The following is a 21,603-nucleotide window of genomic DNA, read 5'->3' on the forward strand; positions in this document are numbered from 1 at the left end:
GCTATGGTGTTCAGTGGGTTGAATAGCCATTTAAAAAAATAAAATAAAATAAGAAAGCCAAGAGCCAGGCATGGTGGCTATCTGTAAAGTCAGTATTTGGGAGCAAGTGGCTTTGGGAATTGAAGGCCAGCCTGAATCCTGAGGGACTGCCAGCCTATTTACAGTCCTAACATCTATCCATCATGACTGGAGTCCCCAGTGGTTGAGGGTCTTTTTTGAGAACCCTAATAAGTGAAATTTTATCACAGCATTGCTGACCCCAAAGTAACAGATTGGGCAGTTCTGGAGGGAGCTCTGAGCTTCCATTCATCAAGGTTAGCTGCAGTATTTGGCAGGCTAGAACCCTCGGGGGAGTAACTACTATCTTATTAGGTTATAAATACATTTAATAGCTTTGGTACTGGCTTCTTATTCTGGAGAACTGAAAAAAAAAAATAGAACTCGTGATCGCCTGAGCCCGAGTGTAAAGTCACTATTTTTAAACTGTAGGTTTACCTGCAGTATTGATTGGGAATGCTCGCCCACCCAGGACATGCTCTCCACCTCTACTGCTATCTATGTGCAAGGCTCAGCTGGCCCATCATCTGCTCAGAAGAAATTAAAAGTGGGCCTATATTTGAAACTCAAATTGTTTCCTGTTGACTCAAACTAGACCAACTCATTCAAAGCAAGCCCCCGAGGCTCCTCCAGCTGCCCCCATCCTCACCTCTGTGCTTTCTCACAAAGGGACAGCACTTTCACTCAACTTACCTTCAAACAGGCCTCTGTTTAGTTTAATAGAACCATGGAACCTCTCATGCTAAGTGCTGTACCACTGAGAGCACACCGGGCACTTTGACACGAGAGAGGCCTTTTTCTTCACGTAGCTGTAGCTACCTGAGAACGAACACAGTTAAAGTCATTCACTTCACGACTGTGGGTCGGAGCTTACCTCATTTCCAGCTGCCGAATGACCCCTGGGTTTATGGGGCTGTATGGACCTTCCAGCCACCAGGACTGTCTCGAGGAATGCTTTGGTGGCTTGGTGGGAAGCAGTCCCTCGCTGACTAAGAAGGGAGCTAAATAAACCTGCACAGGTGCTTCGAGCTCCATCTGGGTGGGTAACACCCTTCCCATCTACCCCTTCTGTTCCCACTCCTGCCACCCCATCTCCTCCCCGTGCTCACGTGCCACTGCCTCTAAGAGGCCGCCAGCCGCGCTGGGGTGGGGGTGATGTGTGCTGTGTGACTGCTCCTCAGGTGACCTCTGCTGCAGTGCTGTCCACCAGCATCTCAAGGAAGGGGTGACAAGGGGACCAGAATGAGTCGCCACGATGCAGACGCAGTGCTGTTTGCCTATGGCCAGAACGAACAGGCCTCTATTTCAAAATGGGGCTAGGCAGGGTCTTCCGGAGGCCTTCCCTGCCTAGAGACCGCTAAGTGAGCCCAGGCAATCCGGAGCTGGCTTCAAAATCAGCAACAGGGCGGTGGGGGTGGGGGTGGGGGTGCCTCACAACAAACAGTGGTAACAGAAGGTTTGTGTGGGAAGATGGTCTAAAACAAGCAGTGTCTGTGGTAATGAGCTGTTGTGAGGAAGTATGTGGGGCCTCCGAAGCAGGCTGCTGCTTTTCCAGGGCTGGGCTTTTCGGGGAGAAGGGGATGCAGGAAGACAAGGAAAGGGCCCGACTGAGGCACATGGGGACGTTACAGAGCACAGAAGCCCATAGTGTGCGTGGGGTCCCAATGAGAAACAGCCAGCAGGGCGGTGAAGCACCTGAGGGCTGGCAAAAAAGCAGGGAGACGGGTCCAATATGGAACTGGAAGGGACAAGAAGAGGGTGTGGTACCAAAGCTTACTGTCTGGAACTGTGGCCTAGGAAGGAGAGGCTGCCCACTGCCAACATGCACCTAGAGACAGCTGGGGGGTAAAGCCCCTCCCTCGGCTTCTCCATCACACCCCTCCCACCTGCATCTTCGATGGCTCCTGACCACAAGCCAAAGGCCAAGGGGCCAGTCAGCCTCTTCCCAGGGGGAGGATGGAACCAGGCAACGCTTGTGGCAGGCCGGTTTGGATGGGATAACCGTCGGCAGCCATTCTGAGATCAGGCACTCATGACACCTGTGAACGGCCTGTGTCGTCTTTACCTATGGAAGGGTGATGATACAACTTTAAAATCAGACTACGAAAGCCAGAACCAAAACATGAGTGAAAACAACACAACTTTGTACAAAATGGACAGGTAACATTTATTAAAACTTGTCATACAAAAGGACATGGTCTCTTCTATAAGAAGAAAATATTAAACGGTAACATTCAATTAAAACCACGCTGTACACTGAAGACAGCAATTCTAGAAAGAACTATTTAACTTCTAAAACACAGGTGGTTCACAAATATCCATGATATGCACCTAATGACAATCTGCTTATCATCCCATGGTTCTGTGGTCTAAGAGTCACCTGACTTGCATAAATAAAATAACTTTCTGGAAGAAACATTGGGACCCTCATAAAAGGAAAGGAGGCAGCAGCAACTGACATGACACAGGCTTCAAGCAACATTTAAAATGAAAAAAAAAATCACATTTGCAAAAGGTGTTCCAGCATCTTCCCACAGGGCACTATCAGTAGAGGTTTGCAAACTAGTACCTTTAAATATGTAAATAGCAGAGAGAGAACAAAAAGAAAAACAAAACCCAAAGCAACCCAGGATTCTCTGGATAAAGTTAGTTTTACGGTCAAAGCAGCCTAGTTCCCAGGAGGCCAAGGATAGCCTGGCCTATGGCCCTCAGCATTTCCAAAGTATCTGAGAATTTAGGGAGCAACCACATCTGTGGGCACAGCAAAGCTCCACCCCGACCTTGGGGACTCAGCCCCAGTACACCTTTTCCAGAATGTTCAACTTCTCAGGGTACATCACCCACGGTAGCACGTAGCTTTCCCAACAGCTAAAAGGCGGCCCAGGGTCAGAGTGGTTCAGGAAACTCCTCTCTCCTGCAATGGAAGGGAGCCTTTAGGGCAGGCTCTGAAGATGTAGGCGGAGGTGGTGAGAGCAGAAATCCCAGGTCCTGGGCCAGGGCTCGGGAGAACACAAGGTAAACCACAGCACAAGAGGAGCTCCTGTGACGTGTGCATCCCAGATTGAAGGCATGTGCCTGCAGATTAGGAAACGCAACCAGTGGGGCCTTGAAGCCCTTTGTACTCGGACTGGAGACAACCAGCCAAGGCTCAGAGTGGAGACATACATTGTACTGGTGGGCAGTGCTGCCCACGACTAGACTAGTCAGGCTCTTCTGGAAGGGTGAGGATTTATTTCCTAAGGCAGTGGTGAGGGGAGAGGCTGGTACTCTAACAGGGCAGGCTGCCAGAAAGGCTCTCTACTGGGAAAGGCAGGTCAGAAGCCTTCTGGACCGTGGACACCCCACCTTCTCACAGGGTCTGCCACATTCCAACTGAACGAAAGCTTTGTCAGCTTTTGACAAAGGTTACTGACTCAGTACAACCCAAGGACCAGGCTTGTTTTACCCCCCAAACTCTTCCCTGCAAAGGTCTCAGCTCTTATATGAATAGACTTCAATGGGAGACAGCACATGGATCTGCCCAGCAGGCAGAAGGCATGAACATGAGGGTTGCTTCTGACAACAGAACAGCTTAACTGCCTCAGTGTAGAAATACTAAGAAGCCAAAAGCACTTCATCCTCACCAAGCTCAGGGTCATCCGGAAACCCACTGGCCTCTAATACGTGAAGGGTAGGAGGCGTGTGAGTGTGACTGTACATCTGTATTCACTTCTCAGGGACAGGGACAGGGACAGGGCTGCTGACTGGCAGACACTGGAAGATCTGAATGTAGCAAACCACTAGGAGGTAATACCTAGTTTCTAGATTTTAAAACAAAAACAACCCTACATCTATACTTATAATAAAGGTTTAATACAAAGTGCTTTTATATGCCAAGACTGATACAGTGTTTGTAAATAGATCCCTGTTTTGTAATCTTGATCACAAACATTTACTGGCGAGTCCATATTTTCTTTTTTCTTTCCTCTTTCCAGACAAAGGTCAAAGGTACATCCTTTGTGTCAGGGCCTGAAGACCAGAGGCTTTTGCCAGAAATGTCTGTCATGTTAGAGAAAGCCAAACTTTAAAAATGAAACAGATGATAATATAGGAGCAAACCCCTGCCCTACTGTCTAGCTCTGTCTGACACAGCCTAGAGCCAGAGGGAGTCTCTGCTGTGGGAGTGGCCTGTGGGCGTGTCTGGCCAGCAGTCTTGACTGTCAATGTTCAAGTTCCTGCCTGGAGTTTCCTCACTGACGGTGGTGTGAGCTGACATAAACCTTTTCCTCCCTAAGCTGCTTTGGCCAGTAACGCAAAGCACACCAGACCCCTACCCAGCAGGAGCCTCAGGCCCGTCACAGGCTTAAAGCTTTCTGAGCTTAAGCTTTCTTCCCAACCTAAAACATCTGACCATGCAGAACAGACCTCAAGGACAGCCTTGTCCTTGCAGAGATGGTGTATGTATGTATGTATGTATGTATGTATGGTGTGTGTATGCATAAACTACTGGGACTTGTAAATGCAGCTTTCTCTGTGACTGGGGAACATGAGTCTGTAGATGACGTTGCTTAATGTAGGGCTCCTTCCCCCTCTGAAGCCACAAAGAGCTGACAATATTGCTCAGCGCACCCTCTAACTGAGCACTGTCCACACCAGTGTTTTTAGGATTCCTTTCTCAAGCCTTCTGTGTATAAGTTGCTGCCTCTCACTTACTGAGTCTGGGAACGTCTTGTTCCTGGAGAACCCTCAGCCATCCATTCTGGCTTAGTCTCAGGAGCTGTGGTCCCTGGCTGCCCTTTTGGGTAGCACCATGATCTAAGGCAGAGGAGCCACAGGTCACTGCTAGCCAGCACTGTCGTGTGACACTGCAAACTGGTCTTCCCCTGCCATTAAATGAGGGAAGCGTAGGACAACACACCAACTAGAAACACCTATCTCTGGCACCCATAGACTTGACCAAGTAGAATTAAACATAAAATCGTGCCTTATCCAGAATCTGCAGCATGGTGACAGTGTCTCCTGCTTCGGACTCTGAAGCTCCGCCTGACATCACCAGGGCTTTAGCTAGAACCTTTAGAACGGTATGAAAGTAGACAAAAAAGAGCTCTGCTCACAGCTCAGCCCAGGAGTCCTTGCTGTAGCCTTGAGGGGAGCAGCATCCAGAGATGCAGCTACCAAAGCAAAGCCCAGAAGCCCTGTAGCTACCAGGAGAGAACAAAATGCAACAAGACCTCAGGACAACAGTGACAGCCGGCCGCTGCCACCTGGGCAGGACTGGGTTAGATTCTGCCACCCAGTCCCCTGCCTTAGCCACTGCTGACTGGAAGAGCTGTCTTGCCAGCTGGGCACTGGGTGAACTTAGCCCCATCATCCATTTAGGCCAGGATGAGAACATACAGATTTGAGAAATTAAATCTTTTAATTGGCCTACTTAGAGCTGGTCTTTCAGAAATATCTTTTTTTTTTTTAAGCCTCTCTCATAATAGCAAGTGGCACGCATCATCTGTGCCCAGATTTGCATTAATTACCATAGTTTATTTTTATGCATGCCACTCAAGGGCCAGACCCTATTTTTAGTTAGCCTCAGTTGTATTCTGCTCAGCCTTTGCAGCTTCATAGGACTTGGTACAAGAAGTCACATGCCTGTGGAAACTGTCCCTCCACATAAATCTCTTTGCACAGATATTACACTCGTAGGGCTTTATGCCTGTATGAATTTTCATGTGGCCCACGAGATGGTGCTTCATTTTGAATTTCTTACCACAGACACTACAGCCATACGGGCGAAGACCGAGGTGCATGCTCATGTGTCGATCTCGCTGACTTTTGTGCGTGAAACTTTTCCCACACTGACAAGGATACAGCTTGTCGGTGGCCGAGAATCCTAAGTGGGACGCCTCTTCTTTTATCCCCATCGCCATTTCAATATTCTCACTGTAGCCTGCGGCAAGGGCAGCCTCCTGTTTGTGTCCAATTAGATTCCCACCCAACTTTTCTCCAGAGAACTCTTCCATGGAGGAGCCATAGAAGTCCACCTGTTCATCATAGCTGCTGCCTTCTGCTTGCTCATCAAACTCTACTTCCACTTTCTTTTCCACAATTTGGAACTCCTCCTCTGCTCCCGAAGGCTGGGCAGAGTGATCCGTCTGCATGGTATTGACGGATTCAGTGACCTGGTGCTCATCGTAGGCTGCGTGAACATCCATGCCATCCCATGCCTGTTCCAAGCGCTCAGGCTTCACGTGGATCCAGCGCCTATGAGCCATGATGCTGGGCTTGCTATACAGAGGCCGGGTGTAGTGGAACTCAGTACTGTCATTGGTCCCCTCCTCCCCGTCCTGGCTGGCCATCTCTGTGCTCAGTCGGTCGTGCTCAGTAGACGAGTTACTGGGCAAATACTCGTGCTCGGTGACCTGAGATGACAGCTCGTCTTTGGTGCTCTCCTCTTCATTCTCTCCGTCTCTCAGTTCCTGGGCTTTGGGGAAATCAGTGTGGCCCCCAGAGCCCAGCTCAAAGCTCTCCACCAGGCCGTTGTAGTTACTGCTACTGGGAGACTGGTGGTCACTGCCGTGGTTCAGCTTCTGACACAGGACCGTGGGGTTTCCCTCCAGAACCTCGGTGCACTTGTCCACCACGTGCCACATCTGGAGGAAGCTGGCCGCTGTTAAGTAACTAACAATTTCTGGAGCAGGCATGACAAGGCGTCCTGTGTAGCTAAATAAAAGAATGTTCTCAAACACTCTTGGGTTCATTACATCGGGCAAAACAATTCTCCTACTGTTTTTCAGGAGTACTTGGTCACAAAAGTAGGGAGAACTGGCGGCAAGAACAGCTTTGTGCGCCTGGAAAATGTGGCCTTGGACAACAATGGAGACGTCACATAACTGTCCTTGCTGGCGCTGCTGGTTTAGTTTCTGCAGAATGGTGCTGGAAAAATCTGGAAACTCTACTTGAAAAGAGTTCGTTCCAGGCTCCATTTCATCACCAATCTTGTTTAGTGCTGCAAGAGAAGGAAAGTTAGTACCAATCTCAGCCTCCAAGAAGCCCATCTGCCCCCTCGCCCAGCACTGAAAACACCAAGACAAGTCCCCAAGCTCCATCAAGTCCCCTCGCTCATCCATGGGCAGCAGTCCCCTGAGATCAGCCTGTAGGAGTTGAGGGTCCCCAGAGTAAGAGCACCCCCACCCACACAGCATCTCTCCATTTGGCCCTGTCTGTTAGTGAGGAGACAGAATCTACAGTGAATATATCTCCAAGCATATAAATTCTCTCACCAAAACAAACTACTGCTAATTAAAACAAACATGAATCTTATCAAAATAACTCAACTATCATCCCTGGCCTCTCCACATTTACCAAAACTAGAGGAAGGAACAACAGTACTGTGTGTGTGTGTGTGTATGTGTGTGTGGGGGCGTGTAGCTGGGGAAGATTGTATGCTTAGCACGTATGGCTCTCTAAGCTCCACCTCCATGTACACTCCAAAAGAATAGGGGAAAAAAAAGAACTGACTAGTGGAAGACAGAAATGCCCATGCTAAGGTTGACAGGAATGAAGCAGGTCACAGTCCCATAAGAACGTGACAAGTGCTTGGTACCCCAGGGCCTAGGTAAAAGGATAGGTATGGCATCTAATGGCTACAATCCCTAATGCTTCGTTCGAGATGAAGACAGGAGGATCCCCTCACAGCAGCTCTTGACCAGCCAGTCTAGACAATTTAGTTCGCTCCACATTCAAAAAATAAAGCCGAGGACAAAAGGATGACCTATGGCTTCCACACACAAGCCTGCACATGTGCACATGGACAGACACAAAAGGTGGCCGTGGACTCGAGTTCAGGAAGAACAGAGGAGACGGTGCTGCAGTGACAGGCTTGTGACAGGGGAAGTGACAGGCTTAGTCTTTCAGCACTAGGAAACACTGCTGCTAAGCGGTGCAGGTCAGTCTTGGAGATATACTGCTCAAGGACTTACAGACCTACTAGGAAGTTGCTACTGTCCCTGCTACTAGACATAGAAAACAGTAAACACTGCCTGTGCTGCTGCTGGACACATCTGGTGGACACTGCATGAGACAGCTCTACACAGGACTGGCTCCCGTGTCTTGGAAGTCCTGCTAGTGACCCCAACTCTGAAGTGCATTACAATCCACAGAAACACCTAGAACAAGGGCTGGGGAGATGACGCAGAGGGGAAAAGTACTCCTCTGCAAAGTATGAGGCCGGGAGTTCAGATCCCCAGCAGCTATGTAAATGCTAAGTGAGTGTGGTGGCCTGCCTCATTCTGGCAGAGAGCTAGCTGGCAGGACTGGCTAATGGGTGAGCTCCTGGGGAAGTGAGGGAAGGCTCAGGTTGCAGGTGAGAATGACCCAAGACACTTGGTATCAATTGCTGGCTACCACGCGAGTGCACACATGAGCATACACTCCTCCACCATCTATCACTGCCATGTATCACCTCGATCTAATACTAGAAACCAATCATCAATAAATACCAAGCTTTCTAAGTAACATATAAAGAGCCAGACAACTCAAAGATCAAAAGCTATTGTTCTTTAAAGATGTTAGTTTATGATTATTTTTAATGTGAGCGTGTGGAGGTAGGACCCAATGTGCAGGCTGACCAGAGGTCAGCTTTAATCTGTTTCTCAGGGACTTCCACTTGTGATTTTAAGACAACCTCCAGGCTGGCTAGTCATCAAGTTCCAAAAGATTCCCCCTGTCTGACCCCCACTGAAGCTGTTTATGTAAGTGCTGGGGAGTGAACTCTGGTCCTCGTGTTTGCTGGGCAGTTCACCAACTGAGCCATCGCCCACAGTAGTTCTTAAAAGTCTTCCTTATAACACTTGCATCATCCTTTAGTCCCTCAGAAGTCATGCTTGAGAGACAGGAAAGATGACAAGTGAAGAAACTGAGGTTTTCTTAACAGTCACTTGTTTTTTTGTTTTTGTTTTTTTTTTTTGGTTTTTCAAGACAGAGTTTCTCTGTGTAGCCCTGGCTGTCCTAGAACTCAGAAATCCACCTGCCTCTGTCTCCCAAGAGCTGGGATTAAAGGCACGCCAACATCACCCGGCTTTTTTTTTTTTTTTAAGATTTATTTATTATATCTAAGTACACTGTAGCTGTCTTCAGACACCAAAAGAGAGCATCAGATCTCATTACAGATGGTTGTGAGCCACCATGTGGTTGCTGGGAATTGAACAAGACCTCTGGAAGAGCAGTCAGCGCTCTTAACTGCTGAGCCATCTCTCCAGCTCAATCACTTGTTCTTAACATGTCTGGCACATCACTCTCTCTCCTTTCCCTACTCATCCCCTGTAGTCCTGGCTAACCTGAAGCTCTGTAGACCAGGCTGGCGTCAAATGCACAGAGACCCACCAGCCTCTGCCTCCTAGGTGCTGGGACTAAAGGAGTGCACCACCAGGCCTCTCCCTTTCCTATGCTTCTCCCAGGACTTTGCACCAGGTGAGTGTCTGCCTCTGAGCTCCAGAGCAGCCCCCTCCCTTAGTCTTTCCAATTACTCTGCAAGTGCAGAGCTTGCTGTTCTTACATTCAGTTATTTCAAGCTTCCCTAAAGTTAAAAGCTTGTTTTTACTAAGTAGAGAGATAAAACCAGGTCAGTTAACTCCAAAGGCCTCGGGGGTTTTCTATCACCCTGCCTCCTCCAAGGAGACTAGCAGCTGGGCCAGTCATTAATAATGTTTAGACAAAACCAAGCTTTTCTGGACAAAGCATTACTTTATGGTTTTATATATCCCAAAACATTGCATAATAACAGAGCATAAGCCTATTTAGGTGCCTAGTCTGTACATGGGAAGCTGAAGGAGAATCTGCATGGTGGCCAGGCGTCTGTGTAAACTCTGGGTGGAGAGCCTCTAGGTAGCTCTCTCCACTGTAGAACACGGGTTTGGAAAGGACAAGAACAACGCTCAAACAGAAGCTAGAGAGCAGTATCACAATAGCTGTTCTGTGAGGGCAGAATTTGCTACTTGGAGGACAGACACCCTTCAAGATCGATTCTGGACTTTAAGACAGGGAAGCACCTCAAGTGCCCCTCGGAGAAAGAGGAGAGGGTGGAGGCAGCAGAACTTAGTTACTACCTCTAAATTAAAACAGTATAAAACCCAGGCCATGGGTGGAGACAAGACATTCTAAACACTACATATTCTACTGTCTCTTCTTTTAAGTCAATCTAACCGGGTTTGCCAGGAGATCACCAGTGCAGGGAAGCGGATATACTTTAAGATATGCTAAGGAGATGGGAAGAATAATTATCCTTTATTGAGACAATATACACAGCACAAAGCTCCTCCCTCATTGTAGCTCACAGAATTTCAAACAGCCCGCCTACTTTTCTACCTTCCTGTCTCACCAACACCTGCCTAAAGGCAAAGCTCAATTGCCCTGAGCCCCACCTAAGACCTTTTTTTTTTTTTTGGTTTTTCCAGACAGGTTTTCTCTGTGTAACCCTGGCTGTCCTGGAACTCACTCTATAGACCAGGCTGGTTTCGAACTCGAACTCAGAAATCCACCTGCCTCTGCCTCCCAAGTGCTGGGATTAAAGGTGTGCACCAGGGGCTGGTGAGATGGCTCAGTGGGTAAGAGCACCCGACTGCTCTTCCGAAGGTCCGGAGTTCAAATCCCAGCAACCACATGGTGGCTCACAACCACCCGTAATGAGATCTGATGCCCTCTTCTGGTGTGTCTGAAGACAGCTACAGTGAACTTACATATAATAAATAAATAAATAAATCTTTAAAAAAAAAAAAAAAAAAAAAAAAAAAAAAAAAAAGGTGTGCACCACCATGCCTGGCTCCTAAGACTTTGTCTACCTGTCCTGTTCTCACCCATTCTAGTAAAAGGTTTCTTGAGCTTCCTGGATTGCCTTCAAATTCTCTCATCAAGAAGAAAAAGTACGCTAAAGGAAGCTGGAACCCCTGTTGGATGGCTACAGTGTTGGTTCTACAATGCTGCTGTAGTTAATACTCACAGTTAATTCAAAGTTGGGCAGAGAGAGTACACCTGTAAGGCCAGCATGGAAGCCTAGGTAGGACTGAGTTTGAGGCCCACTTGGTTCATAGTGAGAATGCCTTGAATAACCAACAGCGAACTGAAGATCACATATTCCACCACACAGGGCAAAAGTAAGTATGAGATAGGCCATGCCTGTTTAGCTGTATCAAGGTGGTAATGGACCCTGTTTCTCAGGATGGATGGATGTGGCCTTCCTCCATACTTAATCTCTGAACTTGTAAACACACTCAGAAGTGGCTACAGCCTGTTTAAACTACAGATGCTGTTTCAATTGGCTAAAAAGAAAATCAGTTCCAAGATTCACTAAAAGCCAAGAAAGCAGCTGCATGCAAAGTGCGGGTGAGGAAGAAGATTATCGTTCCTAAGGGGTTATACCCGGCAGAGGAGACAAATGCTCCAGCGTGCCATTCAAGGCAAAGCCTGAAACACCTCGAGAAGCCAGGGTGGGGTTGCATGTGGGTCCTGCCACTATAAAGTTTTAGGCACCAGTCATCAAGACAGGCTCTCATTCTTCTCACATAACAGGCATTTACTCAAGTTATCCAAGTGATACAAAAAATGAGCTGAGCTCTGAGATCCTGAGCTGCGAGCCACGGGCTTTAAGATATCAGATACTCCTGACCAGCAACTCAACTTCCTGCCCCTGGCAATCCTGGCAGAGCAGTACATCTGTTTCAGAGAAGCAGTAACATCTTATCTGTCTGCTAGAGGCGGTGTCCTAGTTAGGTTTTGTTGCCTCTGCAGCCCAGACCCAGCTGAGAGGAGATACCTGAATCAGACTGGCCTGTGGCTGTGGGGAAGTGCCTGGGTTACTAATTGCTGTAGGAGGGCCTGGCCTACTGTAGGGTGGCAGCATCCCTAGGCAAAAAGTCTTGGGCTGTGTAAGTAATTATAAGATCGTAAGCCTGTAGAGCCAGTAAGAGTGAACCAATAAGCATAAGCAGTTTTCCACAGTTCCTGCCCTGTGTTCCCTTCCTGGCTGGGGTGTGACCTGGTAGTGTAAGCTTTCTTCCCACATCACATTTAGACAGGATTTTGTCACAGCAACAGAATGAAATGATACTACAATACTGACTCAGTATTAAACATGAGGGCTGAAGCAGCACCAAGTATCTCAGATTAGGTGCTGGGAGGTGAATGTGTTGTTGGACACAAGAGGAAGCCTCAAGTTGGGGCTAACTGCAAGGCCTCATCAAATATAGTCTAGGTCTGAGAAATAAGAATAGTGTGTCTGGAAAACAGTGATGGGATTTACAGAACTGGGGTGGGGGGAGCCATAGTGGTACAATCAAGAAAAGAAAGAAAAAATAGAGAGACCACACAATTTGGTATTTGCATATTGTATTACTACGATAACCTGAACTGAGTGCATACAAAGCCAGGTGGGTGAGAAGAACAGACAGAATCCAAAAGGCATTTCTCCATAGAGCAAGACCCTCATGACCAGTGCTCAGAAACAGCAGAGTGCCTGCCTGCCTGTCTCCATGTGTGAGACACCTGGTTCCAAGCACACCTCCCCCTGCCCATAAACCAAGGAAAACTACAAGGGACCCTTTTCTCACCCACTAAGATGGCACGAAAAACATGAGATGTTAACAACTGTCAGTGGTGTCCTGTGGGGAACAGAACCCTGTACACATGCTGGTAGGCATGGATCGTATAAAAGCTGCAGAAAGGGAGCTGGGAGTTTCTCAGACAGACAAGGATACAGACCAGCAATTCTACTCTTAAGCATACTCAACAGAAGAGAACACATAATGCCCACACTAAAGCTCATACGTCATTATCAGTATCATATAAAAAGCCCCAAGCAGAAACAATTAAAACAATATAAGTGTGTGTCAAGGAACGACTATAAAACTGCATTGCAGCACGTCTATCTAAAACATTACCTAGCAAGAAGAAAGCACAGGGTAACCTGGAGGGCAGGGAACCCTGGGGAGAAACCAGGGCAAAGAAAGCTGCTGGTCCAGACTGCAGCAAGCTCTGGGTTTTACAATTGGCATAATAAAGAACAAGAGAATGAAGGAGGAAGAGACTGGGGGTGGGGTGGGGAGAGGACAGGGGAGGAGGAGGAGGGTGGGACAGGGCAGAAGAGAATGAGAATGTAGGAAGAGGGGTGGGGGTGGGGGGGAAAGCTAACTCAGAAGTCCACATCTCTAACATACCATTACAACAGAGTTCAAAACACACACCCAGTGCATCAGTGGCGGTCAGAAGCTAGAGTAGACAAAAGCAGGGCAGGGGTAACAACTGAGTGTCTTGCCAGCCATGATGGCTCACACACACCTTTAGTCCCAGCAGAGGCAGATGTAGGCAGATCTCTGTGATTTGAGGCTAGCCTGGTCTATAAAGCAAATTCTAGGACAGAGAAACCCTGTCTCAACCCCACCCCAGCCTGAAAAAGAACTTAGTATCTTGTAGGGAGATCAGAAATTCTACAATTCAGTTGTGGAGAAGGATATGCTTAAATATGTGAATATACTAAAAAAGATGTCTGAATGCTAAATGGGTTCAAGATAATAGGGGCTAAGCCCAGGGCTTCACACAAGTTAGGCAAGCATCCTTAGGCTTCATCTCCAGCCTGTGAACTGTTTTTATTAAATTATTTTATGGAATAATGCAAGGTAACTGAGGTGCCAATGTCCAGTTGTTTTCTTTTTGAAAACATTTGCTCAGATTTTGAAAGGCTCACATTCTCCATTCCCCACATCAGCATCCTGAGTGCTGGATTACAGGTGTCACCACACCCACTGCCAGTGCCAACTTTGAAGGTTTGTGATTGGGTACTGTACACTGTTCTACCATTTTGGAGTAGGAAATACTTTGGCTGGGTAGCCATGGCTATCAACACAGTGACAAATGGGACTATGGTAATGGAGCTTGGATACTCTCTAGCACATGATTTAGGGAGGATCCAAGACCAGCAAGGGGCTTCAGCTATTTCTCCCTCATGGCCCCAGCCCTCACTCCCCTAGTGAACTATAGGAGGTGAGAGGGGACTCTATTAGGCTGCTTCCTAGAGGTCACCGGCCATGCTGGAGTGGAGCTTACCCATGTCCTGTAAGCAGCCCCTCACCCACGCTCTGTAAGGAAGCCCGATACACTCACTGGTTCGACAAGTTGGACTTTGATGATGGAATCGTACTTTGCTCTGTCCTTGGTGCCCTATCTGGGATGAATAAACGTTTTTTCGCATCTCCCTAGGGAAAGTTAATGCAACACTGGGTAATTAGGAAAATGTTATCATTCATACACATGTAAGTATGCACACAAACACAACTGTCTCTCTGTGGGAGTTGGTTCTAGGACTACCCCTCAAATGTCAAAACTCTGTGGATACGCAAGCCCTCTGAAGAAAATGATGTGCACTCACATGCCACCTGCTCTTGTCTTCAAGAATGTTTTGAACCATCTCAGGATCATTTATACTTCTTGACAGGCTGTGTAAGCGGTGTCAGACTCACTGAATAGGGGATGGCAACAAAGTCCATACAGGAGCAATACAGTTACCTTCTTTTAAACGAGGTTGACTGTACTTTAAACTATGTGTCCATGTGAATGCAGGTGCTCTTGGAGGCCAGAGGCTGGTACTAGACCCTAGGAGCTGGAGCTCCAGGCAGCTACCCAACATGGGTGCTTGGGCAGTGACTCTGAGTCACTGAGCCACCTTTCTGGCCCTTCCTAAACATTTCCAATCTGTGACAGGTAGACTCCTCTGTCCACTGACACAGAAGCAGCTTGTGTATAAAATGTTTCACACAGACACTGTACCACACTCTACACACTAGCACTTTATAATCTCTACCTCATTTGGTCCTGCTTGCAACAACCCTTGATAGTTACTGTGACAAGACCAAGAGGCCAACCTATTTGCCTAAGGTCATCTACAAGGAAGTGGTGAGACTTAAGACCAAAGCAAATATCCAGGCCAATCAGAGTCTGAAGGTGGGTGCAGTAAGGCAGAAAGGAAGGTAAGCACCAGTGTCTCACTAATTATTTAAATAATCCTGGCCTTGAAACAAGGTCTCACTCTGCTGTTCAGGATAGCTTCAAACTTGGGGCAATCCTCCTGCCTCAGACCCTTGAGTGATGAGATTATAAGGCATGTGCCACCACACCAGCTAATTTAGATTACGAGCAAACCATTAATAATCTTCAGGGTATTTGTCAACATTAGACTTCAATGAGCAAGCAATTTTTTTTTGGGGGGGGTGGTGGTTTGAGACAGGGTTTCTCTGTGTAGCCCTGGCTGTCCTGGAACTCACTCTGTAGACCAGGCTGGCCTCGAACTCAGAAATCCACCTGCCTCTGCCTCCCAAGTACTGGGATAAAAAGCATGCGCCACCACTGCCCGGCACTTCTTTTAAACTAATTACTCCAATTCCAACTCATTCATCATTCATAGAAGCTTTATGCCTCCCCCACTCATTGCCCCCCAGGGTTTCTCTGTGCAGCCCGGGCAGTCCTGGAACTCTGTAGACCAAGCCGGCCTTGAACTCAGAAATCTGCCTGCCTCTGGCATAAAAAATGGGCACCACCAGCACCCAGCTGCTATTTCATGGCTTTTTAAAGCGGAAGATAAGAGCTGGTGATAGGGCTCAGTGAGTAATGGAGCCTGCCGTCCAGCCGGGGTTCATGGTGGATGCAGAACTGGCTTTCCCAAGTTGTCTTCTGCTTCCACATGTGGTGGGCACAGGCCCATCACATACAAAGTAAATAAAAGTGTAATAAAAATTAAAAATAAAATCAAAATAATGCAGAAGGCAAAGGGCCTTGTATTGAAGACTCCCTTGAACCAGAAGCCTCTTTCACCCTGCCATGTGGATGAGCTGAGCAGCAGACACCGTTTATTCTTCAGCTAAGAAAGTTATGTATCACATCTCAGACACCATTTCAACAGGGACTAAACACCTAAAAGAGCAGAGACGGTGACGAAGCAGGGAGGCAGACCTACCAACTCCTGTACTGAAACCCTCCAGGGATGTCTTTAATTGGAACATATGGTAATTTGCATGCTCACTGTAGAAGGCACATGTAACTACAGTAAATGTTGCTTTAGGAAATTTAAAGTCTGGCACAAATGTAGAAAATACCAACACCCTGTGCCTACCAAAATTCTTCTTGTTAGTCAAATGCCTTGCGTCCACAAAACAGCCAGAAACCCTGCACCAGAGAGCCTCAACATCCCACTGGGTTCAGAGAGTAAGCGGAAGCTCTCAAGGCAAGGCCTGCTCAGGGGTGCGGATAGGGGTGCGGGTAGGGGTGCGGATAGGGGTGCCTCAGAAGTTTAACTCCAACTCTAATCAATACTTTTCTAAGTAAAAAAAACTCATTTGGCAGAAACCTCTGTCTGAAATTAAGGGCCTTGTTAATGTAAATTACTCTAGTGAGAAGCCTTAAAGCACACAGCATTTCTATGGAGGAATCATCTGACCTGATTTGAACTTTGGCAAGGGGTTAGAGAATGGCTAGGAGCACTGGCTGCTCTTTCAGAGGACCCAGGTTCAATTCCCAGCAGCTACATGACAACTCTCAGCCATTTCCAGGCCTAGGTGATCTGATGCCAATTTCTGGCCTCTGTGAGCACCAGGCACATATATGTTGTACACATGATGGCAAAACATCCCCACATAAAAATAAACAAACAAACAAACAAGTTATTAAGTAAAAAAAAAAAAACATTGCTTTTGCTGATAGGAAATTATTATAACATATAGTCCTAAAAATACATTACTACTAGTAAATGTGTGGCTTACCCAAGAGCAAAGCTGTATTCCCAGGATAATGCTCCTTATGCCATGGCCATCAAAGAGCAGTCTGAATGGATACAGAGAGAGAATGCATTTCTCAGTCTTGCTTTAAATTAAATCACACTCAGTTCTGAAAGGAAAAATCACATTGAAAACTTAAGGTGCTGGAGCTTGTCCTCTTCTTCCACCACCTGGGTGCGGGGGATCAAACCTAGGCTGTCAAACTGGGCAGTGTGAGCAGGGTCAGGCTATTTAGTACCTCTCCCCCATCTTGGCTGAACTGTGAGACAATTCCTGAACTAAAGTGTTGTGCTTCTATAGATTCGTCTTGCTTTCCTGCCTGGTCAAACCCAGGAATGGCCAGCCAGGAAAGATGCGTACTGAGTACCTAAAGGTCTGCTTAGTAACAAGTGACTACTCATCCGTTACTCCCAGCAACAACCAACTCCAGAGCCAAAGAACAGAGACAAAGAGAAACTTGTCAATTTCCATCCCTCCTCCACTCCTCTAAACCACTAAGGGACCGTCTGCCACAGTTCTCCTCCTCCCCTCTCCATCACTAAGGGACCGTCTGCCACAGTTCTCCTCCTCTCTACATCACCAAGGGACTGTCTGCCACAGTTCTCATGCTCTCCTCAGACCCTGCCACACTAGTGTCTACATTATCTGTGCAGTTCATGGCTCTTCTAGAACATGTTACCCCAAAGAATAATCTGCCTCGGTGCTTCTCCCTCTCGATCTCCAAACCTTTCATAATGGCATGGAAACCCTGGAGAAAGCTCCCTGAAGTAGGTTGCTTCCGGGGACGGCCTCCATTTCCCACCGGTTCTCCCAGTGGTCCATCCATTTTTTGCCCCTTTCCCCAAAACCTCAACACTGGGCCAGAGTGCTCTGGTCAGGCCCTGCTGCCTTTAAAGCAGCCGAGAGTCTAAGGACACTTAGTTTCCTCAGTTTACTGTTAATGATATGTGTCACACCCCTGGAAGGGAGGGACTTCTGCTGGGGAAAGAAACCGTGGCAGCACGTTGTCTAAGTCTGTAAAAATTTTGAGGCCCACTCTGAGGGTTCTGGTGAGCTAATAGCTAAGCAGCCCTGCAGGAGCACTCAACTCCTTACAGTTCAGAAGGTCAGCTGATTTTGCCAGCTGGAGCTGGCAGCCATACAGAAAACCCAGCTCTTGGGAGGTGGAAGTACCATGGGCTACACTAGACAGGATGTATGTTGCAGTTTTAACAGCTGTGGCTACTGAGGTCATGACTGAAGCACTCCTGGCACGATGAATGTTTCTGATGACACAAAGGATGACTCCACTTGGAACAACTAGAGATGCAACTAAGGGACCGTCGTCTGCTATAGTTCTCCTCCTCTCCTCACACCACTAAGGGACCGTCTGCCACAGTTCTCCTCCTCTCCTCTCCACCAATAAGGGACCTGCTACAACTCTGAAGCAGACAGTATTCAAAGAGCAGGGCTCGGATTGTCTCGGAGAGCCATCCCTTTCCTGGGCACTTTAACTGATGGGTCTTTGTTTATGTTTTTCTGATTTTAAGACCAATTGAATGTGCACTGATTTTATTCTTTAAACCTCTAAGTCAAAGTGTTTTTAATTAGGATAAAGAAACACAGTGCTGGGAATGAATTCTGCTCCAGGCACTGTTTCTTTTCTTGGTGAACAGAAAACACTTGATGGCATCAAGAGTCAATGAAACACAACAATAAGTCAACTGTTAGGCATATTACAAAGCTTGAAGCCAGGCATGTGGGCAAAAGTCTCTAATTCCAGCATTCAGGTGGTAGAGGCAAGAGTATCTCAGAGTTTGAGGCCATCCTGTCTGTATAGAGAGATCTTGTCTCAAAAAACCAAACCAAACCAAACTAAACCAAACAAAAAAACCAAATGCTGGGGAAATGACCTTAAGGCAGGTAAGTTTTATAAAACAGAAACAAACAAACAAAGCCAAAAAAAAAAAAAAAAATCCAAGAAAACTAAAAAGGCCTAGCCTGTGAAAAAAGACCAGAACACTTTCTACTCTAATAAGGAGTATCTTTCCAGTTTTACAAGCTCTTGGCATGTCAAAGGTAATGTGTTTCTCAAGCTGCCCCTCAGTAGATCTCTGCACTGACTCCAGAGGGGCCGGGAGGGAGGGGAAAACTGCTGCTACAAGATTGAAAGGAACTCCACATCAGCTGAACCTGCTGCTGGGAAGGGCTTGGCTTGCATTGCTACAAAGGATTCAACTAAATGTTGCAAACCAGAGTTAGTTATGTAGCATTCACACTGTTGTGCACAAACCATTTCTAGAACGTTCTTTCCATCTCTTAAAACTCTGTATCCACTGAGGCAGCCTACTTGACTCAGGCACTTGATAAAATATGTTTCATCTCCTGTCTATTCCAGATACACTCCACTCCAAAAGTTTCAGTGTTCCTCCCTATGGTGTCTCTGTCTCAGACAATACTTTGGAAACAAGCAGGGAATGGATTCCTATTAGGTTTCTAAGTTCTTCAGTAAACTGCTCCTAGAACTCTGCTACTGTGCTAAGTTAAGGGTCTCAGAGGCAGATGGAAGTCTAGTCCTTCCTAAGCCTGTAGATGCTGGCCTGGTTAAACAGAGCAGCTCCAAACAGCCCTGGAGGCCACCCAGGGTTTCTGGAAAGAGCAAAGAGTTGTGGAGACCTGCGCAAACCACTGCCTAGATCCTGAGATGGGCCTTCACCGTGAAAGCAGTAGCTCCTGACACTTTATTAGGTTTGGTGACACTTGTCAGAACTGAGACCAGACTGTGATCGGGCCACTGGTAATGGTGCCCGGCCAGGGGAGTTTTACAGGGTCATGAGTCACCTTCCATGGCTCAGAGGTCCAGGCAAGGCCCGCCCTGCCTAAACAAACTCAGTTGGGAAGGAGAGAACAAGAACACAACATTGGCAGAGAGAGAGAGAGAGAGAGAGAGAGAGAGAGAGAGAGAGAGACAGACACACACACACACACACAGAGAGACAGACAGACAAATGACCAAGAAGTCAGTGTGACTTTCGGGCCCTGAACCAGAGGGCGGCCCGAGGGGGCAGAAGCAGAGTCAAAAAACACTGAGGCAAGGGAGGAGACAGAGGTAAAGACAAAGTCCAAAGGTTGTCACCACCAAAGATGCAAAGTATAAACTCCAGCTGACAAGAGGCCAGGTGAGGACAAAACAGGTGACAACGGTCTGACAAAGAGGCGAAACTCAGGGCAGCGAGGTTCTCCTTCGCGGCGTCGGTTCGTGCGTGGGTGGCTCGACCCGGAGGTCGCCCCGGGGGCGGATTCTCCAAGAGCTCCAGGCGGCGGTGCACCTGCCGCGGGGTGACCTTGGCCAAGAGGTCGCCCGGGAGGCCGCAGGACTCTAAGCCGGGGCGCCGGGGCTTCGGAGTCACTCGCGCCGTCCCGCATCACCGCCGTCGGAGGGAGAGCAGTGTCCCGTGTCGCGGCCACTCGTGACCCCGACCGCGACCTCCCGCGCGAGCGCCCAGCCTCCCCGCCCCGCAGTACCTTCAGACGGCTCCGCGCCCGTAGCTCCAGCCTACCGGAGCGTCCCCGTTGCCGTACCAAGGCCTTATTCTCCGCCGCCACCGCGGGGACAACTTCCGCCCGAGCCTCTCGTCCCTCGGATACGCTTTCTGATCCCGCCCTCGAAATTGCCAGTGCTTCCGGAGGCGTGTCGTCGACGCTGGGATGTGCGCATGCTCCAGGCGTGCTTTCGGGGCGGGTCTTCAGGAGAGCACGCGCAGGGTACTGGCGTCTGCGCAATGGTCTCGAAGAGTGAGATAATTTCGAGTTCGTAGCTCTGGAAGCCTTAGTGGAAGACTGACTCTTGCAATTTATACGCTCACCCCACCACCACCACCACCACCAAAAAAAAAAAAAAAAAAAAAAAGTAATAACATTTCAAGATGGCTTTAAGTTGGACTTAAATCCACTCGTACCTGCACCTGCTGAGTATCAGGATTGCAAGGATGTGTTCCCCATAGTTGGTGTAGGGTGGATACACAAGCTGGACCCGACACACATTTGTGTCTTAGGTCAGTTTCCCAGGTGTGCGCCTACTTCTTTTTTGTTTTTTTGTTTGTTTTGTTTTGTTTTCTTTCTCTCTCTCTCTCTTTTTTTTTTTTTTTTTGGTTTTTTCGAGACAGGGTTTCTCTGTATAGCTCTGGCTGTCCTGGAGCTCACTTTGTAGACCAGGCTGGCCTTGAACTCAGAAATCCGCCTGCCTCTGCCTCTGCCTCTGCCTCTGCCTCTGCCTCCCAAGTACTGGGATTAAAGGCTTGCGCCACCACCGCCCAGCTTGCACGCCTACTTCTTGGTTGGGCTCTGGAACTCAGCCGTATTTAGAGAGGAGGTTGGGACTCCCCGAGAGAATTATTCAAAGAAATTCTGGGAGGGCTGGAAAAATGGCTCAATAGTTAAGACTACTCATTTCTCTTCCAGGGGACCTGTGTTCAATTTCAAGCACCCAACTGGTGGCACACAGCCTCCCTAACTCCAGTTCCAGGTTATCTGTCTCCCTCTTCCGGCCTCCACTGACACCAGGCAGGCAAACAGTACCCAGACTTGTGTGCAGGCAAAACACACATACACATTAAAAAAAAAAATTTTTTTTTAGAAGTTCGGGGAAACAAAACGAAAGAAAACAAATACTGAAGCACAGAACTGGGAACAGGTGCGGAACATCTTGCTAGGGGAAAAAACGTGGGGATTAAGGGAATGGCTCAGTTGGTAAATCCTTTACAAAGCATTGCAACTTAAGGAC

At 47.9% G+C, this 21,603-nt stretch overlaps 1 protein-coding gene across 6 annotated transcripts; it reads right to left on the reverse strand.

The window, feature by feature from the left end:
- Window positions 1–2,199: 2,199 nt before the first annotated feature.
- On the reverse strand, window positions 2,200–20,494 carry Zbtb43 (zinc finger and BTB domain containing 43). 6 transcript variants are annotated; one of them, NM_027947.2, is made up of 4 exons: window positions 20,346–20,445; window positions 16,827–16,887; window positions 14,179–14,270; window positions 2,200–7,036 (listed from the first exon to the last, which is right to left on the reverse strand). In NM_027947.2, exons 3-4 carry the CDS (start codon window positions 14,264–14,266, stop codon window positions 5,610–5,612), a joined length of 1,515 nt encoding a protein of 504 aa, NP_082223.2. In that variant the 5' UTR covers window positions 14,267–14,270; window positions 16,827–16,887; window positions 20,346–20,445; the 3' UTR covers window positions 2,200–5,609. The 6 variants fall into 6 exon arrangements, with proteins under 6 accessions (NP_082223.2, NP_001342539.1, NP_001020765.1 ...); NM_001355610.1 differs by having other exon boundaries at window positions 16,827–16,950; NM_001025594.1 differs by lacking the exon at window positions 14,179–14,270.
- Between the last annotated feature and the right edge of the window lie 1,109 nt (window positions 20,495–21,603).

This window comes from Mus musculus, chromosome 2 (assembly GCF_000001635.26).
Source record: "Mus musculus strain C57BL/6J chromosome 2, GRCm38.p6 C57BL/6J".
Classification (NCBI taxonomy): Eukaryota; Metazoa; Chordata; class Mammalia; order Rodentia; family Muridae; genus Mus; species Mus musculus.